Raw genomic sequence first — 26160 nt, forward strand, 5'->3', positions numbered from 1 at the left:
CGGACCTCACAGGCTCCATCACAGCTGTAGGAACTCAGTCTATGGACTGAGTTGGTACAACAGACCTTGCAGCAAGATGATGAAGTCACTAACCTCCGTTCTCTTTAACATGTGTAAATTTCAAATCACATTTATTACAGCATTATTTATAATAAAAAGTATTGAAAATTTACTCTTTACAATTGTTATCTAAATTGTGGAAGTTCAAATAACTGAACATTGAACAGACGTTAAGATGTATAAAGAGAAATCTTTTATAGTTTTTAATATTATGAGGCAATGCATATACATATACATATTCTTTAATTGAAATAAGATATTAAATTGTTTATAAAGTACGCTCTTAAGTATGTGGAACACATACATGTAAGACTAGATGGAAAAACACTGAAATATTAAAGAATAATTGTCTTGGATGAGAGTTGTGATGTTTTTCCTTCTCTTTATCTGTGATAACTTATGCAGTAATTATTATTTTTTATATTAAAATTATATGTAATTTTTAAAATATGCCAGTGCTTGAATGTTTTTGCCTACACCTTCTTCTAAGTTCAGAAATAGAGTTCGACAGAGTCTCCAAAAAAGGAACCAAATAATAGGTCCTGTGTTTGAAGAAGCAGAAGAGTGTTGTTCTTCAATTCTCCATCCCTTGGGGAAACAGGATTCTAGAATTACAGGAGCTAGGTGTCAGGGTCACTCCCGGCTTCCTAGACAGAAATCTAGGAAGCACATCCCCCCACCATCCGATACTGCCGGAGTTCCCTCAGTCATAAAATACCGGTAATAATGGCACCTCCCTCAAAGGATAGTTGTGAAATTAAATGATTCAATATATGTAAAGCATTTAAAATGGTGCCTGGCAAACAGAAAGCCCTGTCAAAGACTTAGCTATTTTTCCCACATCATTTTATTACTACAACTATTACTACTTCTATTACTACTACCGCCACCACCAACACCACCACTATTACCGTGACTATTGCTACTATAAGAACAATAAACAAATAGGCAATAGATCTTCCCTCCCTCATGGGACCTTTTTCCAAAGAGAATAATGCCTGCCAAACTGAACTCGGAGAAGTAGAAGGGCAAACGGGCATGGCAATTGCACCAGAGGTTGTTTTTCATGAGATGCAACGTGCCCCTGGCACTCTTTCACTACCATTCTGGCCGCCAAAGGCCCATCTCAGTGCCTTCTAGTACCCGCCATTTGACATAATGATATAAATTGCTTCTCCCTGTCTCACTGACTCTGACTTTTCATAAAAATGTGTTCACATCTTTAAAATAGATTCTTAACATGTCTTGACCCATTCAGAATGATTTATCAAGAATATATTTTAATATGTTCATAAAAGCTTTAAGTTACAGAAGGTGAGGAGTGGGGAAGGGAGAGCACTGCTCTTTAATAAATTTAGTCAATTTAAATATTTATTTAGTAATTTAAAATACAGATACTTAATCGGGGAAAGTTTTTAAAATCTTTAGTCAAAATAAAAATATTTGTGAAAAATACACAATTGGGGAAAAAACAGCTAAGATACCCTCAGTCAGGGAACCTGCACACATGAAGCCACATGTATAACAGATGGGTCCCAACCCTCTTTGGCTATAGCTGATTGGAACTAGGCACACATCAGCCCCAAGCCCAGCCAATCAGACTGGAGCCTAAAGAATCCAAAGAAAAGACACAGGCACTACAGTCAAATGTTGTAAACATTAGGGACATAAGGTCATAAATCAACAGTTGGCACATACAAGCCAAAGTCACAGGGAGAAAGACATTAATAGCCTTGGAGAGCGGGAAGCCAGTCCACAGACAGATGCAAAAATGAGAGACCATATGGTCCTAAGAGTCAGGAAAGTCAACGACAGTTCCTGGCTTTCCATTTCTAGTCCCATGTGGTCTCAATGAACTTTCTTTTCCTCGCTTTAGATGTTTATGAGATTGCCTGTTACAAAGGCATATTTTATTCCCTATGAACAAACGTGTCCTAAATTAGCCTGACATGTTCATGTAACAAATGGACATGTCACCAGCATGTCTTTTGTTCTTGTCCTTTGTTAAAGAGATTGCAACAGTGTTTACAACATAAAACAGTCCTTTCTTAAAGATTTACACGTTAACACCCCAAGCTACTGCCTTGCTTTGTGTCATGAAAGAGGAAATAGGAAGAGAAAACAATTCTGCAAAAGAACTCAATTCTGCAAAAGGATTTCCAGCTTCACAGATAATCTATTACAGAATGTCTATAAGATACCTGCTTCTTGGAAGAAACATGGACTCCTTAATGAACACGGAACCAGAGAGGAGGATATACCAGCAGGTCCCAATATCATCAGGACTGAAAAGAAAATAGAATCAGATGGTTATAACAACAACAACAAAATCAAAATATACATAGCACAAAGTGTTGTCCATGTTACTTTCAGAATCATGAAGGACAATGAAATAGCATAAAGCATGTTCATAAAAATGCCATTATTTGACTCTTGGAATAATTTCTTTAAATTATTTTTTATCTCCCAAATAAGCTAAAGATATTTGTCAGTATATTTAAATATTTTAAATGTTCCTTAGGCGTAAATCACCTACCATTCCAAGTTTCATTTTTTAGTTTAATTTTTTGAACTCAGAATACTCTCCGTTGCTTCATAAAACAAAAAATATGGAGGAAAACAGTGAAACTCAGTCTTCCCAACCCTTCCCCATGTCTACCAAGCTCCCATATTTCTCCACCATGCTTGTCAGATATTCTTTCAGAATTTCTTTACTCATATTCACACAAATTACGGACACATATTCTCATTTCCTCCACCATCTTATTTTTTTCTTTTTTTTTACAGAAAAGACAGTACACTCTACAGTGTTCTACCTTTGTGCTAAATTCTAGAGATCTTTTCATCTGATCGGTATCTTATGGATGTGCCATATTTAACTTAAGCAACAAGTCATTTCACTTGTTTCTAACCGTAGGCAACCATTTAAAAAAAAAAAAGAAGAAAACTGCAATGATTAATCTTGCATATACTGTAGTAACTGTAACCAGTAACAAGAGGTGCAACCGTTGGACCAGAGGGTACACACACTGTCCTTTCTGATAAATACTGTCAAATAGTCCTCCCCAGGTGGTTAGCAACTTACCTGCCTACCTGCTCCCACACATCCTTACTTCTACAGTTTGTTACATTTATTGAACAAACATTTAACTAACAATCGGTGGTGGGGGCTGTTCTAGGTGCTTAGAATATTTCAGAGAACAATAACAACAACAAAAAAGTCCCTGTCCTCATGGAGCTTATATTCTGGTGAGACAATACAGATAATAAACAACAAAAATACTAAATTGGAAAATTATAAATCAGAGCTCTAAAGAAAAAAACAATAGCGCAGGGTAAGGAAAACGAGGGTGGGGTGTTACAGGTTTAAATGGGTGCCAAAGACAAGTCTCACTGAGAAGAGCACAGCTGAGCAAAATGAGTTGGCCAAGTGGATCCCGAAGGGACCAGCGTCCCAGGCAAAGGGCAGGGAGGATGTCAAGTGTGCATGCAAAGGCCACAGGCTGACACTACCCAACAAGGCCAGCGTGGTGTGGCAGAAGCAGAGTGGGGAGGGGAAAGCCACTGGGGAGACGAGGCTTTCTGTCACTGGGACTTTTAATCAACCTTCCGGGGCTTTACCAATCTGCTTGGTGAAAAATGACACATTCGTGTCATTTTCTTTTTCATTTCTTTTTCTTATTGTTATAAGAGCATCTTTTTTTTTCTTGTTTACATGAGTCATATCTATATATTTTTCTGTGAAATCAATTCATAAAAATTTTTGCTGATTTTCTAAGTTGGGGGATTTTTTTTCTTATCTAGAGGTACTTAATAAAAATGAGCCTTTGAAACCTGAGCGGTGAGTATCTTTTCGCCCCATTTGTTGCTTATGCTTTGACTTTGTTAATGGTGCTTTTTGCCATATGTAAGTTGTTTTATTTTATAGACTCAAGTTTAGCAAATTTATTAGGATACAAGCTCAGTTACTATTAAAACAAGACACAACAAAAAGCTAAACAGAGCAACAGCTTAACCAAGGAGGAAGTTCATTTCTCTCTCACACATGTAACAGCCTGAGCACATGGATCCCGGGGCTGATAAGGTGTCCACAGGGTATGGAAACTCAGGCTCTTCCCATTGTGTGGCTCTGTCGCCCTCAACCTGTGGCTCCCATCTCATAGCGTAAGGTGGCCGCTCCAAACTTCACCGCCATACTTTCTAGCTAGCGGGAGGGGTGGGAAGGAAGTAGAGAGCACGCCAGCTGCTTTTAAGAGAACAGGAGGCAGCACGCTACACACCCCTCAGATCCCAGGGACTCAATCACATGCAAGTGCTTCAAAGGAGTCTTCAACGATCTCTGCCAGCTTTTTTTTTTTTTTAAGAATACTAAATTCTATTTACAGTACTGAATAACTACATAATTTATTTAAAACACCAACCACTATCACCTAATCATTTTCATTTTGCTGCTTGCTTCTAAAACAAATCATCAGTTGATCTCTGCTCTTCCCAAGTCCATTCCTAACCAATTTCACAACTACTTAGTCCTTCATAGCAATGCAGACATAAAACATAAAGGAACATATTGTCAAATAGAGTTTAGTTCCATCAAAACCAGAGAAGTAAAATGATTTCTCAAGTGAAAATGCGAAGTACTTCAAAAAAATAATTTATACCCTTTTCTCCCCAGTTTTTAATCATTAGCTTTTGCAAACAACAATCATTTACCTAGTTTGGGTGGGGGGAAAAAAACAAAAAAACAAAACTTTCTTAACATAAGGTGAAAACACTATTATTAATTCTATTTTATGTCAAGCAAAAACGTGTTCTGCCAGATGCAAGAATACTTTACATTTTCAAAAATAACAAGCACTAAAACCCTGAAATAAAAAGAAGGAAAAAAGGAATTATTTTGTAAACTTTTTTTAATCTGTTCTTACAATGGTCCCTTTATCACCAAAGGTTGGTCAAGGGAAATGAAATCTAGAAAAACTAGGAAACTAAGGCAGATTATCACTTACTATGTGGCCAATTACTACAGCTGTTGCAAGGATTAAATGAACAATGCTCACTAAATGCAAATAATTATTCTATAGCTTTTTCATCATGTGAAAAAGTACAATAAATGTCACTCTGGCCTAGATTAACTGTGACAGAGCATATAACAAACATTCACTGGCTTTTTAGTTATTCCATGTCTGTCCATTTTGAAGGCAAAATTACTATGGACGTTATAAATGCAAGGGTCATAAACTCAGCTTTCCTGGCACTGATTATAAAATACCCATGGAGTAAAAGGCAGCCAGTGCCTACAGTGGATAAAATACTGTGACAGCAAATATTCTGGCACCCTGAATACTTTTTGATTGCCCTATCATTAGGGTTGACTCTTCATATCAGGAAAATCTTGGGAAAGATTAATGGAAGTAAAGATAAGCACCCTGTCCTCTCAAGAGTTCCCATTTATTATAATTTTGTTTGCCTGATAGATGACTATTTCTCTATCTTTTCCAAAAAATTCAAATGTTCACTTATAAAGAGTTACACCTGCTTGCACAGGCATTGCTTACACGGAAAATGATCAATCAACAAAAAATTATTGCATTTATTGCATTTCCTACATGCCAAGCCAAGTAAGATCATCGTAATTTCTATACTATTGAGTCATTTCTTTTAAAGATTCAAGTTTTACAAAAGTAAGCTAATTAGAACTAAGAATACAAAAGCAATGAATCTTATTTTAAAGATGTTCTGGAAATAGCTGTAAAGTAGAAAAAATTCTCCTTCTTTCCTCCTCTCTTCCCACCCATCCCCCATAGAACTCAGGTTTGGATCCTGTTCTGAAAATCCCTTGCTGTTAGATGCCACCAGAAAAAACTGTTTTACTTGGTCTTAATCGTCCAGAAAATTCTGCCAGCTTTATTAGAAATCACTGTACCAACCATGCTCACTTTCTTCCCTTTCAATTATGCCTCAGGCAGGCAGTGTTTCAGCATGGGGGACAACCACCATCCCTTCCAGGTCCACAAAAACTCCCTTCCCACAGTGCGGCTGTTACCTGACGGGTTTTATAGCAATTTTATATGTGCGAAGTGATGATGATTAATTTTTTTTTTAAGAAAAGATGAAAAAGAGTTTCTAAGAACAGTACTTAGCAGCAGCAGCAGCATCAAACTTTTCTAAACTTAAAGGGTAAGCAAAATTAATCTGAGATCTTGCTTGCAGATGGGCACACTGGCAATGGAGTTGGCTAATGAAAGGTTGCCATCATCATCATCACCATCATCTAGGATTAATACTGAGATTTTACTCTGTCCAGTGGTTCTCAAGCTTTCGTGTACATGTTACCTGGGGCGCTAATTAGAAATGCATGTTCCCAGGATCTACCCATCTCACCCAGTCCCCTAATTTCTGATCATTAGGTGGGAGATCCATCACAATACCTTTTAAACACATATCCCAGGCGATTCTTACGCATGGGCTTTTACAAAGTTTGAAAAACTGTCTCAATATCAAGCACCAACAAAAACAAATGACAAGGGGAGAAAAAAACCCTACAATTCTATCACTGTCTATGCAATTAGTTGCATGTGTTTTATTCTCCAGTGTTACTTTAATTTTTCTCACATAATTGTTTTATTGTTTTAAAATTATGAGCTAAGGAATCCCTTTAAGGGTTGTTAAAATGGCAAAAGCTGAGTCTTGTAATAAACCTGACTGAGCATTTCCAAATAACCTTAGTCTTACACCACCAATTAACAGGTAGAAAAGAGAAACCTAAAAATTAAAGAAGTACATATAGCAAAGTAATACTTTGTAAGTCTCTCTGTTCAGCCAAATGGACAATTTTTAGACTGAGCTAAGGACTATAATAGACGATTGATTTAATTCCTATACATCCCTCCTATAAGTGACATAAATGAAAGCCACAAAAGCCTAGCTGTTATGGCAAGACACTCAGAAAGGCTCCTGTTTTTGTTTTGTTTTGTTTTGTTTTTAGTTTTCATCAACCGGGAGGAAATGAATAAAGCCAAACAAAACCAAAACAGCAGACGAAAACATAAACAGACCATCACAAAATGATCAATTCACCTTCCAGTATAACCAGATAGAAGGACTCTGAAGCAGTCAGCAAGGAATGGCTCCTATTGCCCATTATTCTAAGTCCAAAATGGAATGGCAAGTTTAGACTTGGAATAATGGGGAGCAGGCAAATATATAATCTCCTCCCACTCTTTTCCCACCTTATTTCCTTCTCTTCCTCAACACACACCCCCACTGCCGACTGGTTGTTCCTTTCCCACACTGCCTATCTGCCCAAGGTGTGCTGTCTCCCTCCACCTTCTAAATCACACTGCACCTTACGGGAACGGCTTGAGCCCTACTTCTTTTATAAAGTCTTCTCACTTACTGTTTTCCAAACTCCAAAATACTTGTCACATCTAATTTCATTCTATTTTACAACTTCCTTTTAGGCAGGAACTGTGTGCTGCACCTGGTAAAAACCCAACACTATCCAACACTATTTCAGTTAGCATTTGCTCAGGTAAATCAGATCATGACATGCCTCTGCTGTTACCCCTGGATCCTGAACAGGAGAAAGTTCAAACCCCTTGGTTTAGCATATGAGGGAAGCAATATGTTGCCATTCAAAGAGCAAGGGTTTTAGAACATATATTCTTTTATACTAGCCACGTGATCCTGGTGAAGTTAAATTCTGAGATTCTAGCGCCTGAACCGTAAAATGGGGATATCAATACCTTCTTCACAACGTTACCTTGATTTAATGAGGCAGTATATACATGGAGTACCTTGCATAACAGGTACTTACAAAATACTAGTCCTCCTCATCTCCTTTCCTCTCTAACGACCATCCCTGAAAGGGCCAACCCACAACTTCACTATCTGCTCCGATTTTCCACATATTCTATGCTGCAAACTTCGCCCTGTTCAGTTATGCTACACTTTTTTCCCCCACCTATGCCTCAGGGCCTTTGAATAAACCTGCTGTTCCAGCTTCTAAATACTACCTTTTGTCTAGTAAACTTATTACTCATCCTTTGAATTCCAGGTTAACTACCACTTCCTCTAAGAAGTGTTTTGGTATTTTCCAAATAAAGTGAGTCATCTTCCTCCTGGGTTCCCAGAGCAATTAGGATGTGCTCACATGCAGCAGTTGCCAGAGTCTCAAAATTACTGTTAGAGTCTTCCCCCACTAGCTTCTAAACTCCTTTAACTCATCAGTAGCCCCAATATATACACTATATAATGTCTGATTGGTACTTAGGTATTTTCTTAATAGATGAATTAGTAACTGAATAGACACCAACTCAGATATGGTATTAAAGAGTCTGAAAGTCAAAGATGTGAGTTTCAATTTACCAGTAACTGGAAAAATGAAGACAGGCTTAACCTTCGACGTCCATATCCTACAAGTCCACAAGGTGGCGACGTTGCCACATAAAAATGCTGTGTGTGCCGTTCCATATTCAGTATTTATAATGCCGGAAGCTAATAAAAGTGATCAAGCTGAAGTTGACAAAGGGGTTGAAAGAATAAGCTAGTAAATCAAAAGAAAACTGATTAAGTCAGCAAAGACAATTATGGGAGGGCAAAAAAGTAATATGAAAAAGCTACTTTATTCAGCTATTAATACAATGAGATAACTTAAGTGGAGTGCAATCAGCCAAAAAGATTGTTTATGGAGATGAAGGCAGGGGGGACTATGAAGAAAGGACTTGTAACAAAATGGGAGAGTCAGGAGTGGTGGGGGTGGGTGGCTGTGGGCAAAGGGTACTGAGCTAGCATAACATTCGCTCAAAATGGGCCTCCTGCCTGCCACAAGCAGGGACATCTACACCTTTGTGTGTGTTGGCGGTGCGGGTGGGGGGAGACAACAAATAGAAACTGAAAGAAACATACCTGTGCAAAATCCAAACAATTTGGGACCAGAAGTTAGTGCTTTCCGAGGCTGTCCTGACAAACTTTGCCCTGGCATAAGGAGGGCATTGGGAATACAAGGGATTCCTCCCACTTCAGCAGACCAAGTGCAATGTGGCATGAGCACAAGCCGGAAGGGGCTCAGAAGAGTGAAGAAGCACCTTTATGATGCTTTATGTGGGCAACATTCACAACATACACACAGAGATGCAAAAAGATGGCCGTCCCATGGTAAGTAAGAACCGGTGATATGAGCACCCGTGAAATGTCCAGAAATAGTGGTTACAAAGACCATTTAGATAGAGGTCGTGATGCCGCAGTTATAGATGGGTTATATACCACTGAGACCACATGTAACATCAAACACTGACCTTTGGGATATTTTAGAAAGAAAAGGTGCATTATGCTACCCAGGATGTTATGCCATATTCAAAGCAAAGCTGTTGGCTTCTGGGAGAAATAGAGACAGAATTCTTATCACCCTAGGGCTACTGGCCTCACATCTTGAGCTAAAAAACCAGAAAAGAAATAAAATGAAGACTAACAAAAGTTCCAATAACTAAGTAGAGACAACTATCAAGGAATTCCAGAGAGCCAGCCAGTGACCAAAACTAGAAAAATACCTGTTTCTTGTCTTGCATCCACTGTTACAGTAACGTTATCTAATCAAAGGATAAAACCAGAGGACAGAAAAGTCTTCCTAAGTTTCTCCCTCTCCACAACCTACCATCACTTCTGCTCATTCTCCTGAAGTCTCTCTTAAATGAAGCCTCCCCTGAAGTTCAGGGCCTCGTTCCTGCTCACCTATACTGTTATTATAACATGTTATACTCTCTGGATGGGCTTAAACTTGTGCTCTCAAATATATGGTTATGCCCAAAACCAAAGCGAAAATAACTTGACTTATTTACAACAAATTATCTTCTGTCCTTTCATGGGAGTCCAGCCATTAGTTCAGATCAGAGGTTTTAATATGCACTTCTTGAGCCCTCTCAGGATTTCCCGCTATCCCACCCTCCTTTCACCATAACAGTAACTGTGACTGAGCCAAATAGGATTTCCTACGGACAAAGTGTTCCACCGCTTAGAAAAAGAAATTCTAACGATGGCCACCTTCCAGTTTGCAGATGGCTTTTCAGTCACAGAACAGTTTTAATCTTTTTCACAAATATATTACATTACTTCTGTGACTAGATGTATCAGAAAGTTTAATAATTATTTGTTTTCTTGTTTGTTTTGCTCCTCTGCTGGGGCTCTCTGTGATAAGCTCAAAGACAAAACATGTATTATTTATTTTTGCATGACCAATGGCACACAATGGTTTCACCATTTTCTTTGCACACACATAACAAGTATAGTAAAATTATTATGGAAACACGAACAAGAAGGATACTTCAAGAAAATGGATGCATCTTGCTGGGGAAGAAAGGTGAAAGGAGATTTGAAGTATTTTGTTTCTTAAAAACAACAACAAGAACAACAACAAAAAACCTAAAGCAATTGTGTGTTTGCAATCACTTAAAAATAAGACTGCACGTAAAAGAAAAAAACCGCTCGGCCACATCAGGACGGATGGAGCAGGACAATAACTGGATGTGGGTCAAAGAGTTAAAGGAGAACTTCCTTTGGATGGAAGACACTGGCACACCTACTGCCTGTAGGAAAGGGGGCCGGAGAAGAGGGTGACAATACAGGTGAGAACAGCAATAACCACACCGTGCAGGACAAAGGACATCTTCCTCCTGGAGGGACGAGAGAGACATGCGGCAAAGGCTGCTGCAGATAAATTGGGGATTGTGAACAGAAAGTAAAGCTTGGGACAGAGTCAGCTGGAGGGGGAGCGGGAGAACAGTGGGTGGGTGGCCTTGCAGAGAAGTGATTTGGAAAAGCTGCTGTGAAAACCGGAAACCAAGCCAGCAAGTGAAAAGACTGCTAAAGCAATGATGCTGCAGCTGAGGCCTGAAGTTCTAAATTGCACATTTACAGATTTAAATGAAAATGCTTTAAAAGACTCAATAGGCCTCCACGCAGTTTTTGCTTTTTATGGAGGAACAATTTCCTCTCCTGCAATAAAGAAAGATAAATCCCTTAACAAACTGCTATGAAAACTCTTTAAAATCCCAAACCATTCAGTCAGACATATATGTAGAAAATGGGCATTGAGGTAGAGAGTTACCTATATTTATTGTGTGGGTATGTGTGTTTGTGTGTGCACTTAAAATACTTTTTTAATAGGTAAATTTCTGATCCAAAAGTTTTTAGCACTTTAAATGTAACCATATATTAAACTGAAATAGGGAAAAACAAAAATCTCAAGCTGAAAGGACACACTTGTTTTTCTCACTTCAGATTAAATTCTTAAAGAAAGATATCTCTAAATTAAAGTTCTCAGGTAAGGAATTTATACTGCCACCTTAGTATTCCCGATCCAGCAAAATAGCTAGCACATAGCAGACAACAAATGAAAGGAAGACAGAAATTACCTGATATTCTTGTCCATCGTGTAAAGTTCCACTAATTTTATCTAACTTTCTAGCGCAAATACAACTAGATTCGAAATGGGCAGTTCTAAGTTTTTAAAAAATCAATTTTCAGATTCGCAATTCTCTCCAAATCTCAACACAACTTAAAATGGCACTTTTGCCATCCAGTTGGTTTATGTTAAAACCGTAACACTGTGAAATTTACAGCATCACTACTATAATTCCTTCCTAACAAAAGTTTAAAGCAGCTGAAAAATTGAAAGACCAAAATGTAAATTCAGAACAATGATGTTGTAATGACAATGACGCTAGCAGCTAACATTTTTGTACACTTACTATGCATGAACTGCTCTAAGTACTTCATAGGTAGTACTGCATCTTATCCACACAAAGACTAAAAAGTAGGTACTAACTACCGTGTTTCCCCGAAAATAAGACCTAGCCGGACCATCAGCTCTAATGCGTCTTTTGGAGCAAAAATTAATATAAGACCCGGCATTATATTATATTATATTATACCCGGTAAGACCAGGTCTTATGTTAATTTTTGCTCCAAAAGACGCATTAGAGCTGATGGTCCGGCTAGGTCTTATTTTCGGGGAAACATGGCATTATCATTGTTTCCATTTATAGATGAGAAAAATGAGGTACAAAGGTGGATCAAAAGAGTATTATATTTAGCTAGTGAAATTATTAAAACCATAGACTTAGAAGTCACCATAATAAGGAATGTGAATGCTCATCTCTTGGTCATAAAACCAAAGTCTGAAAGTCTTTGATATTCTAACTATCCTCTGTTCTTTAAGCTCAAGGGAGAACAAGAACAGACAGGTCATTTCCCCCATGAAGTAATAACAACAGGTCCCCAAGAGGGGTGGCAATACAAAGTTATCACAGATTTATATACACCACAAATACAAGGGTTCTTTAATTTTCAAAACTGCACCTACACAAATTGGTAAAAGCAAAAACGTGTTTGTCCAAGGACCACAGAAGAAAATGCTTCAATTACCCTCCATCAGAAGATTGGCCAAATACTAGGAATCCTACAGCTAGTCTCTGTGTGAATTTTTGGTCTTATGGATTCATGATCTACTGACTATCTACAGGCTTTCCATCGCTTACTAACATGTCACCTAATTCTAACTAGTCAAAAATGATCAATTGCTACAAATCAACTCTTGTTACAAACTCCAGCCTAAGGGAATTCAATTTAGGATTATCTCAAACATGGCTTTGCATTATCAGCATAGCTCACTCACTGTCTAAACTGATTAAAAAAAAAAACCAAAAAAAACAACTCTAGGTATATTTAAAGACACTGTAATCTACCTTCAATTTAAACGAATAATGAATAAAAACTGTTAGGGAGTCAGGGTAATGTAGGCAGAACTGCCGGTGGGTTTCAGTTCCCACCATCACCCCTTGGGGAGGCCAGCATCACGGAAAGATGATGTGCTTATCCCAACATGTAGACAAGCATTATCATTCTTGTTGTGGTGCCAATTTTTTCTGGTGGTATGAAAAAAGCTGGGAAATGCTGGTTGAGTGGGGGAAGGCTGCAGAATCCCAATGTCTGGGCTCAAATTCAGGTCCCACTTTGAGCAGTGAGACCTTGGGCAAGTTCTTCATCATCACAAAGCCTCAGTTCCTTCATGTGTAAAACTGGGATGATGGTAATACCTACTCACAAGACAGCTATAAGGAGTAAGTAAATTAATGCACATACAGCACTTCTTAGAGTATGTGGGAAACAGGAAGTCCTTGTTAAATGTGTGTTATACCTCATCATCAATACTACCAGCACTGTTTACAGAAGGACAAAATAATAGAAAGTTGACACTACCACTAGGCTGCTTCAAAAAATTTCAATAACATTCATCGGAGATTTCCAACTCCGACATTTGTATACCCATTCCACTGGTAGCTTTTAATTGTTCCTCAAGGAAACAAATATTCTACATTATTTACAGCTTAATTTCTTTAAGAATGAATATGTGAAAAGCAACGGCCCCTGGTGTTATCTCATTATCAATTGGTTATTTATCATTCTTCTATATTTGGTATATGTTCTTTTAAGCCCCAGATGGATATTTACAAGTTCCTGCAAAGCAGCCCCTACATGTTAAAGTTTAGTAAGTTACAACCCAGGAATCATCCTAGATCACAGTCACCTGTATCTTCTTGTAAAATCTACCCCTGACTTCCTCATTCCTTCTGTCTTTGCCTCAGTTCAGACCTTGTGGCCTCAGGTTACTGCAATTGTCTCCGTATGGATCTCCCTGCCCATCCACTCAAGCTCATCCACCTTTTCATACAGGCACAGGTATTATCTTTGAGGGGATGAGTAGGTTGGAAGCCATTTGGCCACGTCATTTTGCTTCTTGAAAACTGGTCACCAAGCTACAGATTAAAAGAGAATTTAGAACTATCGCAATGGATGGACCTTATTCAGATCTGAGTCAAATAAATAAACCGTAAAAACAAATTTTTGAGACAAATAAATTTGAGTATTTTCATGATATAAAGAGTTATTTTTTAAGTTTTAATGAGAATATTGTGGTTAAATTTTTTAAAGTCTCTATCTTTTAAAGATAAAGATACATATCAAAATAATTATGAATGAATTAGTATTTCTGGATTTACTTCAAAATAGTCCAGTTGGAGATGGGAGAGGGGGAGCAAATGATGACACAAATTGGCCATCAACTGACAAGGTTGGATGATAAGAATATAGGGTCCATTAAACTATTGTCTCTAATATTGTGAATAGTTGTAGTTTTCCAACATAAAATATATTTAGGAGGGGGAAAATACTCATTTCCTTTTGCCAAAGAATTGAGACTGATTTTTTTTTTTTTTTTTAACACATTCACAAGCAAGTAGGAAGGGCTGGCCTGCCTCTTTTCTTGACTCATCATCCTGACCCACGGCCCATGCCACTCACGCTAAACTTGCCACAGTGGTCAAAGCATCGAGTCAGGCCCCTTCACCTCCGTGTCCCTGCGCATACTGATTCTTCTGCCAACGAAGTCTCTATAGACCACTGGACACACTTTTCGGACCTACTTCAAAGGGCCCCTTCCCTGAGACTCTCCCCATTTCCCTCAAGCTTTCCCTTGCACTTCTTTTGCCCTTAGAACATGTCTATAGTCTCAGTTATTTTGCTTAACTAGTTTTAATTGTTGTTGATTTCCTTTTAGTCTACTTCTACCTCCCTCAAGAGATCATAGCCTCCTTAAGGGAAGGAGCTGTGACTTACTTATTTCAATAAATATTCACTATAATATGCCTGGAAAGTAGTAGTTACTTAATAAGTGCTTTGAAAAACAGGAAGGAAAGTCAACAGAACAACCATCAGTCATGGCAAACATTATCAACAAAATAATACGTCTAGTAAATCATAGTTTACATATCCTAATACTCCAGTATTTATCCACTGCATGTAGATCACATTCTTTTAAAGAATCAGTCTTCGTTTTCTCAAGGAATATATTACACATCTTGAAAGGAATATCAATATTATTTTAAAAAGAAACTATGCCTAAAGAGATGTGGGCAGCTTATTTTCTTGTTCCTGAAAGAATTAGAAGTTAAAATATGATATTTATTCTATATTTACATCTCATCTTGTGGGATTGTGGGAATATATATTTGGTTCTGTTTGAAATGCTATATATACACCATGTCTTATTTCCTGATACAAATGTCAAAATACTCCATAATGTGAAATAATATCTCTGAATCACACATAAGAGATATATAGCTACAAATGTGAACTTAGCAAAGGACTGTAAATGTTTACTTTATGACAGGAAATGGCTCAAATGTTTCACATTTCTAAATTATAAAATGTAAGTTAACGCAAAAATAAGGTAACATTGGCTCAGCAAACTGTTACTAATACTTCTTTGATTCTTTAAGGAAATTAGTCACTGCATTACACATTGTGCAAAGAAAAAGGAAATACCTACTAGTATAAAACTTCATTTGCTTCATGTCTTTCATATCTCACAGTTTCACACATTAACCTGTAAAAGAAATAAAAAACATGAGTTCAACATTTGTCATGAACAAACATACTAATAGTTCAAAAAGTTAAATGAGCCATGAAGTCTAGAAAGTTAAGATTACTTTATATGGCTTATCAAACAGGTGCCTAGGTTAACAACATAAAATCTGGTAAAGAGATGCTAGGAAAAAAAAAAACATTTTGTTAACCATCAATTTTACCACATTTATTTTATAGGCAACAAAACTGTATGTTTTTTTATACTTTGTAAATGATATGGGGACAAATTAGTGTTCTCCAAGGTAAACAGAAAATGAGAAGGCACCTTAGAAAGAAAAACCTATTAATTTAAAAAGTGATAACGTCATTCACAGCTCAACATTAATGTTACTTAACCATATGGAATTTTAGACAAAAAGTAGGCTTTTATTAATTCAGTATTTTTATGACTAATGACTAAATGGAGGCTTTACAACCTTGAAGAATTGTTGTTTCAGCTGATTCATCCCTGAGGAAAAAATTATGTAAATTATGGAAAACATGAATAAATGTCTAAATATTCAAAAATTGCTTCAAGAACAGCATTTTCAAGAAGCATACAATTATATTAAGCCCAAAGATACAGAAATGCAAAAGAGAAAATGGAATGACTGTATCTTCTTATGAAGGAACTAGGACATAGAAAAAATTGGCTACAGAATTGAATATTCCAGGGGTACCTCCCTTTTGGTCTCCAGTCCATGAAACACTGGGCTCAATCCACACCCATCTTTCCTGTTTGCTAAATCTAATAAACACTGTATGCTCTTGATATTTCCCTCAAAAACAACTCTCTTCAGTACACTTTTTTCTTGCTTTTTTTGTGCCACCACCACCCTGTTTCAAAGGTCCTTCTTATTATCCTCTCAGTCCCTTAATCCAAACTTTCATACTGAATGTCACTTAACTCCAGGAGGTAGCATCAAATCTTGAATACACATCATTCACATATAGTTTTCTTCCATAGATTGAATCACATCTATTCTTCATAGAAATGGGTACTAGTCCCAGTGATGGGTCTAAAAAACACCTGGTCTTAAATGAAGTAACAGACCTTGTTCCCTGTTAGAATGAAAGGAGCGGTCTTGCCCTAACCTCTTCAATGGCTCTCATTCCTGCTCCTGCATTAAGACCCTGCCTTCCTGCAAGCTTACCTCCTTCCCCTACATCACCCACCATCTACTTCTCCTTCTCTCCTTCGATATGTAAAAACTACTTAGCATCACCTACTTTGTTTGAGGGGGGGACACCTCTCCTAATCCCATATCTTCCTCCAGCTATGATCCACATTTTGCTGTTCCCATGACAGAAATCCTCTTTTTAGAGTTGCCTATGTACTCTATCTCCATTTTCTCAACCTCTTCCCACTCCCATCATTTGGTCCTGAACTCCAAAGAAAAGGCTCTACAAGTTATCAGCATCTTCTATGTTTATCTAAGTCCTTTCTGCCCTTATCTTAACACGTTGCGTATGGATCACGAGAATCTTCATGAGGGATTTAAACCCCGCCCTACGCAACGTGTTAATTCCACTTCTCAGCAGCAACCGATGACTCCTTTTTCCTCATAGCGTTATCTTCTCTAGGCTTCCTGTCCTCAGCCTCCAGGTTTTCCTTGTAATGTATTAGTCACTTTTTCTGTCTCCTCTGGATTCTACCCCCATTCCGTGCCTCCACCTGACTTCTAAAGGGTATCTGTCATCTCCAGGGGCCCTTCAGCGTTCTTCTCCTCTCATCCAGTCTGTGACTAATTTTAATCTATACGCTGATGATTTCCACAGCAATGCCCCAGACCTAACCTCTCACCATGATATAGACTCATCTAAATGCCTGCTCAATGTAGCCACTAGCTGTGTAATGACCATTTCACGTTCAAAATGTCCAAAACAGATCTGGAATCTCTTTCCCCCAAATCTGTTTTCTCCGTTGGTACCCAATTGTGTAGGCCAAGAACCTTTGAGTCCTCATCCTTGACTCCTCTCTTTTCTTCACATCCCATCTTTCTGCCAGCACCTGTTTCCAAAATATATCCTCCCAACCTGACCAAGTTCACCCTCCCCCCTGTGCAAACCTGCTGTGAGCTACCATTCTCTCAGTATTATCTCCTATCAGAATTACACATGTAGACTTCTGCTTCTACTTTTGCATGCCTATTCCACATAGCTTCCAGACAGATCTTTGCAAAATGTGAAATCAGACCTCCTCATACCTGCTCTTAATTTCCACGATGCTTAGAAGAAACCACAAACTCCTTACCCTTGATTACGAGGTCCTCCACTATTCAGTATACTTACTTACTCTACCTTACTATGCCATGTGCCTTCTCATTCACCAAACCTGTTCCCATGACAGCATCTGGGACCCATCTACACTGCAGAGATCTTGGCAGAGCCGCCCCGACTCAAATGTTACCTCCTCTTGATTACAAAGTCAAAGCAGCCCAGCAGCACCCATTCTTATCAGGCCCAACACACTCACATCTGAACAGAACACCACTAACTCATTACCCAACTCTCGTCTGCCCAACTAGGAACATAAGCTCCGTGATGGCACCGGTTAGGTCTACTTTAAGGCTGTATCTGCACGGCCTACATCAATGTCGTAGGCACCCAACAACTGCTTACTGGAAAAATAAATTTAACCACAGCTATCAAAAAATCATGATAAAATCTTCTATATGACAATGTTCTAAGTGAACGAAAAAAGTAACAATTTGGTTTTTTTATTCTTAAACATTGTTAGGGAATGTTTTATCGAATGCACATTGATCTTGACTGCATTCCTAAAGAATATACTACCCACAACTTAGTTGTTTTCTGATGAGCTAAAGGAGCCGTACAATATTAATGACACTCCTCCACGATGCTGCAGAATATACACATATAGGTGAGCAGGCTCTCTTTTCCAACACTGAATGGCCCCAGACAGTTACTCTGCTTTTCATAAGTTTTGGCCTCCACTCCTAACTCTAGCATTCTCTTCCCGTTTGGACTACATGATGCTTCTAATCCATATGGATGAAGGGAGTAAACATTAGAAAAATAAAGACCCGAAAACCTTTACGTAGAGTGTGGGCTCTTACAGCAACACAATCAATTAACTGCTCAGAATCAATGTACTGCTTACAAAGGAATGGGCCACAATGAATAATGCACAAAGCTGTAGCTTTCAAATAAATGAAAGTCTCTCCCCTCCCTCACAGGAGAATACTAGTGTTGCCCATTACCAAATAAACAGACTGGAAAATCTTCATTAAGAGCTGCAATCTTTTTCTAAAATTGGAAAACAGTGTTATGTAGAAGTCTTAACTGCTCTCTATTAATCCTACGGTAAAACTTTTATTTACGAAAGTCAAAGAAAATAACTTCTCTAAATACGATATATTTTACCCAGAAACGGCAGTATCATAAAGCTGTTTATCCAAATCGTCAAGTTTATATGTACCTCTTTTTTTATTACTCATTTGGGTATTCTGCTCTTGTTCTAAAAAATGGACTTAAGTTAGTTTCGTCCAATGTTTTCCCTAAATATGAGAAATAAATGACTTTAACACAAGAATAAGATAAATATCTTAAAGGCCCCTCCTTGTGAATTCATGCCAACAAACAAAACTGTATAGTCGCCAAAACAGACTTTCTAATGTATAAATAGACTAAACCACCCTTGAATTAATCAGTTCTTTCTAATCAAAATTTGTCATAGAAATGGTAGGAAATTGATAGTTCTAAAGTTGGTTAATAACTGGGGCCCTATAGCTCAGGGTTAGAGCACTGGTCTTGCAAAGTTGGTTAATAAGTGTATGTAACTTCATTGTTATTATCTCTAATAATTTTGAAAATTTCCATCAGAAGTAATACAATTTTTCTTTTTCTATTGCATAGAATTCCTATTACTGAAATAAATTTATAACTATATATACCATAATACATTATACGATCAATGTATCTAAATATTACCCATATGTGTGGTTTTATATACAAATGAAAACAAATGTGTATTTGCATATTAATTTGCATACGAGTATTAACTGCATTTGATTAAATAGCCAATTGATGCTAAATTTTTTCCTTAGGATAATTGTTATTAAAAACATAAAATCAAAGTTACACATTTTAAAAATTATTCTTGCTTTAATTTGAGCCATCTTCTCAATTCCCCATGGTTTTGCCCTTTCTAATAAAACTTGACTGAATTTTTAAACACTTAACCTGCAATCTACTTTAATTTAAATGATTTTCATTAAAAATTTAATTTTAGAAGTACCCAATCCTCTTGACACTTTTTTCAATTAACAGCTAAATATGAAATTGACATGCTCACAAATTAATTAGTGTTTAAAGATTAAAGGGGAAATATATAGAAAAAGTATTCCTTTCATAATTAAAAACTGCTGGTTTCACAACTAGCTGGAGTTGGCAGAAACAAAACCTTTCCAGTACGTCCTAGTTGGTGTGCGTACGTAATTTAGCTTGCCAAAGCCCTTTCTTTTCTGTTCCAGTTAAGTAAATTCAGTGGAGTATATGTTTAATCTTTTAATATGAAGTCAGATAACCATAAATCAGGTCACTACTGTATCACTGTACAACAGAAGTGATAAGATTTTTGTATGAGTGGACCACACAAACACAGCTCTGGTATAAATTATGTTTCCTAGAAAGGGGCATGTCAATCTAATACAATAACTATAGTATGAAGACTTCAAAAATATAAAACAATGGACCTAATCATTCTTTGAATAGTTAAAAACACTCTGGTTTCTTATGTTTCTGAGTACTAAGAAGTAGATTTTTATTTGCCAGGATGGTAAATAATGCTCCTTTCGGTATGCTCACCCAAGTGGTGTTTATTACTTTAAGTGGCGGGGGGGGGGGTGGGGTGCAATGCAGGGAGAGGATATCACTGTAGCAGAAATGTCAAAAAATTATTATATCCATAAATTTAATTCCATTTTGTAGAACTTATAAAGCCAAAAATAGGGGCTCAATGAGGCAGAATTCCCCTCTCCTCCGCTCCCCTCCCTTCCCTTCCCTTCCTCTCCTCTCATTTTAAGAAGGGCACAGCTCACAGTGGCCCATGCAGGGATCGAACCGACAACCTTGGTGTTATCAGCACCACGCTCTAACCAATTGAGCTAACCAGCCACCCTGAGGCACAATTTTCATAAGTAGCTTATCTTTATTCTACTTCTTAACTATAATAAATGATCACGTAAAATTGTAGCATCCTATTATTCTTCTTAAAATGACTTACCTAAGTTGATGTTCCCTCAGGTTTGATAAGGCCTCCATACCATGTAAATAGGAATACACTATTTCCAGATCCTGTTTTAAAAAAGGGGATAGAAAATATTAGACTTGTCAACAAAAGAGACTTCTAAAATAAGTCACTATATTTACAGACCGAATTAAAGATAGCTTTTCTTGAATGCACGTTTTCTTTTTTTCTTAACAACCAGCTAACAAAATTCTTTTTTTATTAGTTCAAGCTTTCTTAGACATTAAAAATAAGCATTATTAAGAAAAAAGCTGGATTCACAAATGTCATCCATTACAACTGCCTTTAGGATACATACAACAACCATTAAAATGTAAAATAAATGGGCTCAAACATATGAAAATAAATTCCTCACAAGTTGTTCTTTATTTATCATCTGTTTTTCTCCCTTTTACATCAAAATAACAAAAGTAAAGTTTTAAAAGTATGATATTTTAAAGTGTAGATATTTGCCAATACCATGATTCAATTAAATACTTTTATTTCTTAGTCAATATAAAATTAATGCATGTTATTTCATGACTACCCTTAAAAATGAGCATTAATTCAATTGTTTTTCAATTCTTACTACAATGACATTTCTTATATGTCGAAATATTTAAGTTTAAATTTTTTTCTTTTTTTAAAAAGACACATGAAATAAAGAGACATGCTTTGTTTTTCTAGATCCTATTGTAACACATAGAAAAAAGATTCCAAGTTATTAATGAAAGATCAGAACCAGTAAAAATTCAAAATCCTGTTTATACATTTATATGACAAGCCATCAAGGAATTGGTATTTTAAGCCTCCAGTAAATAACTAGGATTACAGTTTGTGACATCAAGAATACGAATTGATCTTTACTTTTTCAAGATAGTTTTGACTCTTTTGAGTGCCTTGAATTTCCATATGAATTTTAAAATCAAGGTTGTCAATCACTGCAAAAAAGCCAGCTGTGATTTTAATAAGGATTGCATTCAATCTGTGTATCAACTAAGGTAGTGCTGCCATCTTAACAATATTAAGTCTCCCCATCCATGACACGGGATTTTTTTCCCCATTATTTAGGTCTTCTTTAATTTCTTCCAACCATGTTTTGTACTTTTCAGTGCAGAAGCCTTGTACTACTTTGGTTCAACTTAATCTTATCTCTCTCTCTCTCTTTTTTAAATTTATTGGGGTGACAATTGTTAGTAAAATTACATAGATTTCAGGTGTACAATTCTGTATTACATCATCTATAAATCCCATTGTGTGTTCACCACCCAGAGTCAGTTCTCCTTCCATCACCATAATCTTCTCTTTTAATTAAGAAAAATGTCTGTAGTCTTTGGAATACCTTTCAGAACAATTCAAACTATATGTGTAATTAAATTCCATATATCGAGGGCACGGGTAAGGGACAATGAATCATAGACTAACTAGATAAGGAATTAAAAAGCTTTTTAAGAGGATACCAATAAAGTTTTCAGCCTAAAATATTTTTGTAGTCCTTAAAACAATATTAGGATGTGTTAGTGGGGAGGCGGGGGGTGGGGGAAGGGATACCTCATTTATAATTCTAAATGGTCCGAATTTAAAATTTGTCAATATTGAACATTTAAAGTGTCTCCCTCTGGTGGTCAATTTTCAAATAAACTGATAGACGGCCTTGAATTTTATTCATCTGTACTCTTTGCTATTTCCCACAAGTCTTTTAAAAGTTATTTAAAGATTGAAACCTAAGACTAGACACTATAAATTCAGTACAAATAAGGAAGCTGAAGGGGTTAAAAAAAAACCCATTGCCACCACCTAAGTAACTACGTGCATTCCTAAAGCTAATAAACTTCTTCTTTAAAAGCAATCAGACACCAATTATAATATTCTATTTGCATCTAGGGAAAGACAATAAAAATATCCCAATCAATGTGCCGTTTTCTTTAACACTTTTATGAAAATGCCCTTTAGAATAATTCTAAAGCTGACATACTATTTTAGATAACACGTGTTACTTGGCAGCCATTAAATAATACAGAAAGACCAATTTCCACCTCTGTCAAGAAACTGATAGGCAAACTGAGAACTTTCTACCTCCCCAACGGCACCTCCCCAAACAAATAAAATTCACATGCCTATTACTATTTAAAAGATCCTTTAAAAATATAAGCTATTTTTCCCAAAAAGATTCTCCAGTCTTGAATACAAACAGGAACCCATTGCTCTAACCAGGAAGCAGCGTTTTTTGACAACAATAAGCCTTTCCTTTCACCCGAGGAAGGACATCCTCTTTTCAAAAATAGATGCCATTTGAAAGCAGATTAAAGTTATAAAACCGCCCAGTGGACAAAGATATGGACAGGCCAACTGGAATGCAGTTTTCCATGAAAAAGACTTGTTTTTTTGTCCCAAATGTAAACCATGTATGAAAATCCAAAAAACATCCTCTATGTCATTTAGGAGAGTGATGGACACAACTAGCCAAACCCTCTTGCTCAGAGTCTGTAAATGCAACACATGTAAAATTGGAAAGAAGTCAAAGGGAAAGTTCTCTGCATTTTGGGCTCTTTCTCTAATGTCTCCTCAGAGACTCATTCAAAATGTAATCCGTCTCATAGCAAACTTATAATTCATTTAAAACTAGCTTTTAATTTCACTTGTTAACAGCACCAGGGATTCGCTAACAACGCACAGAATATTTTAATGTGCTCTTTGGAGAACCGAGAGGAGGTAAGTGTTCCTCCGCCTCCTTTCCCACAACTGGTCTTCGTGCATGACCTCCTCCCTTCTTCTGTAGCCTCTTTGTAAACAAGGAAGGGGGTGTGTTTTGCACTGTACTGTGTGTGTGTGTGTGTGTGTGTGAGAGAGAGAGAGAGAGAGAGAGAGAGCGATTACACACACACACACACACACACATCATTTTCCTTTAAAAAGAATTTTGTTTTGTATATGAAGCTATGTATTTAAATTATCATCAGAAGTAAGGTGGTCAAAGTGCACAAGGTTCCAGTTACAAGATAAATGTGTGTGTTTTTTTAAAAGAGTAAAGTCGTGATTTCTTTAAAAAATATTGTATTTCAATCATCAAAGACAGTAAGGCCAGGAATGTGCTACAATCGTTAGAGCAGGCCTGTGGAGCCCTAAGGGGTAAATGCGTATAGATTTACACACAAGGAGGAAGAGAAAGGATTGCCTTAAGTAACAGCAGTCTGAGGAGAGGAACTGTGCTGAGGCCAACTTAGGCTCCTCTGCAAAGATGAAAAAATAATTTATGTTTCTTGGCCAAAGATCACTAGCAAGCAATTAAGAGAGTGATGTCTCCAACGTTACTAACAAGGAGATTAAAAGCTAGAGTAGCCACGGCTCAAACGCACACCTACAACTAAATGAGGCACAAAGGTGGGAAATCTGCACGTTTCACTGTGTCTACAGACACGGTGGTGAAACTTACAAGTTTTATTTGGGAGATCCAATTTTTCCCACACCAACACACATAAAACAGCTATTCTCAAAAGGATAAGGGCAAGAATGTGGGCTTTGGTGTCAAATGCAGCAGAGCTCACATCCTCGTCCCCCATCATTGCTGAGACGTGTGAGCCTGGCTGTGTTACAGAGATACATTTGCAAATCAAGGTGAATAATACACTTGACTAGGCCGCGTGGCTAAAGAGATATGTCGTTTCACAGCAACGCAAGGCACACATAGATGGTAGCTGATCTTATTACATGTGTGATCTGAATACAAGCACCCAGGAATGACAATATAAAATTAAAAATATTCCTGAAATTCATGTACTTCAGAATGTTTACATATTCCTTTTCATATGTGAGTATCTCGATCCAAAAAAAAAGGTTAAATGAATTATTTATATAGGACATATAAAGGGCCCCTATGTTGTATTCTTTATAAATCCCGATTTTTATATCCGGCTTGGTGGGCAGAGTGTGCCTACTGCCTCCAGGGCACCATTTCAAGCATATCACATCAAACCACCTGCTCCCAAAGCTCTCAGGCTGGCTTCCAAATAAAGCCCAAACACCAGCAATCTCTTGCCCACTTTTCACACAAATGACTGGCAATCTTTGGACCCAGGCTAACAGGGAGTCCCTCAAAACACACTCCCCTTCCTCTCACGGGAGAAAGACACTCCCTCCAAGTCCCCACTGGCAGTGAAAGCTTCCTTTCTGAGCCACTGAAGTTCTTCCCACCTGGACCACTCACGTTTGGCCCTTCACATGTGCTCTGTGCGGTCACTTGATCTTCAAGAGCTGACAATTTATCCCCAGTCAGAGAATAAACACCTTGAACAAAGTCACTCTTTTCTTTTGCACCTCTTTCTGATCTTTGCCATCTAGCAACAGACTGTGGATGCACTGAAAGCAAAGAGAGAGACGGGAACATTCCTGCAGGGCTGGTGGTATGCACAACCTTAAAGGGAATGCTTCTGAGAATAACAGTGAAAGAAGGGAGGAAATGTGTTTTCAATCTTGGTTGTTCAGAGCTGTGGGAAACTCTTACCTTTAGAGACTGAGACAATTCTGTAAGTGGCCACAAGGTGTCAGACTAGACCAACAGTCCTTTCCTGGGACCAGAAAACTCAGTGGTTGGATTCCATTACACACACTTAAGAGATTTCAATCTTTACAAGTATTCTTTAAGATCATCTCAGGGAATATAATGAGTCCTTTCTTCTCATGCCCCTAATGAGAGGGGAAACAAGTCCATCAGCACGCCTATTAAAATAGCTGACTTTCTATCATCCCTAGCAGGGAAAAATCTTACTGTAAACCAGCCTCCACACTCCACATGTCTTTGTAAAGCACCAGAGCATTAAAACAAAAATGTGAAATCACTACACTGCTGAGATGTTTTGTGCCATCCCGGTCCCTCATGCCCCAGAGAATTACATCATCGCATACTTCAGGAAAATATAAAACATCCATGATGCAGTATATGATTCTCAGTAAAATTCTGAAATATGTGATCTCAACCCTAATTATGAAGGCTGTTTCTGAGCTTACTAATTTACACCAAAAAGGAAACAAGCCTCCAAAGTTGTGATTTCATTCAAATCCACATGTCAAACCCAGGAAAACCTGATGATTATATTACTCGTCATCTATGACACAGCCCGGATGTATTTCTTCAGCCTCGGGTCCCTAAGCATCGCGTCTCTATAAAACACATGGACGAGGCATTCCAGAAGTAAAAGGCAGAGATGCCAGCTATGCTGTTTGTCTAAAATTTCTTTGGGTGTTTCCACTGAAAAAGGCATTCTTTGTATATTTATTTAAAAAAAAAAAGTTTTGAACAGTTCCTAAACTTGAGACAAAAGTAATTACAAAGTAATCATCTCTTGAATTAACCATGAAAATCACAAGAGGACATGAAAATTACAAGAGCACACACT

At 37.4% G+C, this 26160-nt stretch overlaps 1 protein-coding gene across 11 annotated transcripts in view; it reads right to left on the reverse strand.

Annotated features, from left to right (window-relative positions):
• Positions 1-26160, reverse strand: part of RAPGEF2 (Rap guanine nucleotide exchange factor 2) — a 214743-nt gene that overhangs the window by 129854 nt on the left and 58729 nt on the right. For 10 of the 11 annotated variants that reach the window (XM_019733145.3, XM_019733141.3, XM_019733144.3 and 7 more), the window contains exons 2-4: positions 20765-20835; positions 15440-15496; positions 2262-2345 (exon numbers count right to left, since the gene is read on the reverse strand). In XM_019733145.3, the coding sequence (XP_019588704.3) occupies positions 2262-2345; positions 15440-15496; positions 20765-20835 (212 nt within the window). The remainder of the gene's footprint in view (positions 1-2261; positions 2346-15439; positions 15497-20764; positions 20836-26160) is intronic. The other variant, XM_088792556.1, reaches the window with a different exon arrangement.

This window comes from Rhinolophus sinicus, chromosome 15 (genome assembly GCF_057876585.1).
Source record: "Rhinolophus sinicus isolate RSI-liver-muscle chromosome 15, RSI-T2T, whole genome shotgun sequence".
Classification (NCBI taxonomy): Eukaryota; Metazoa; Chordata; class Mammalia; order Chiroptera; family Rhinolophidae; genus Rhinolophus; species Rhinolophus sinicus.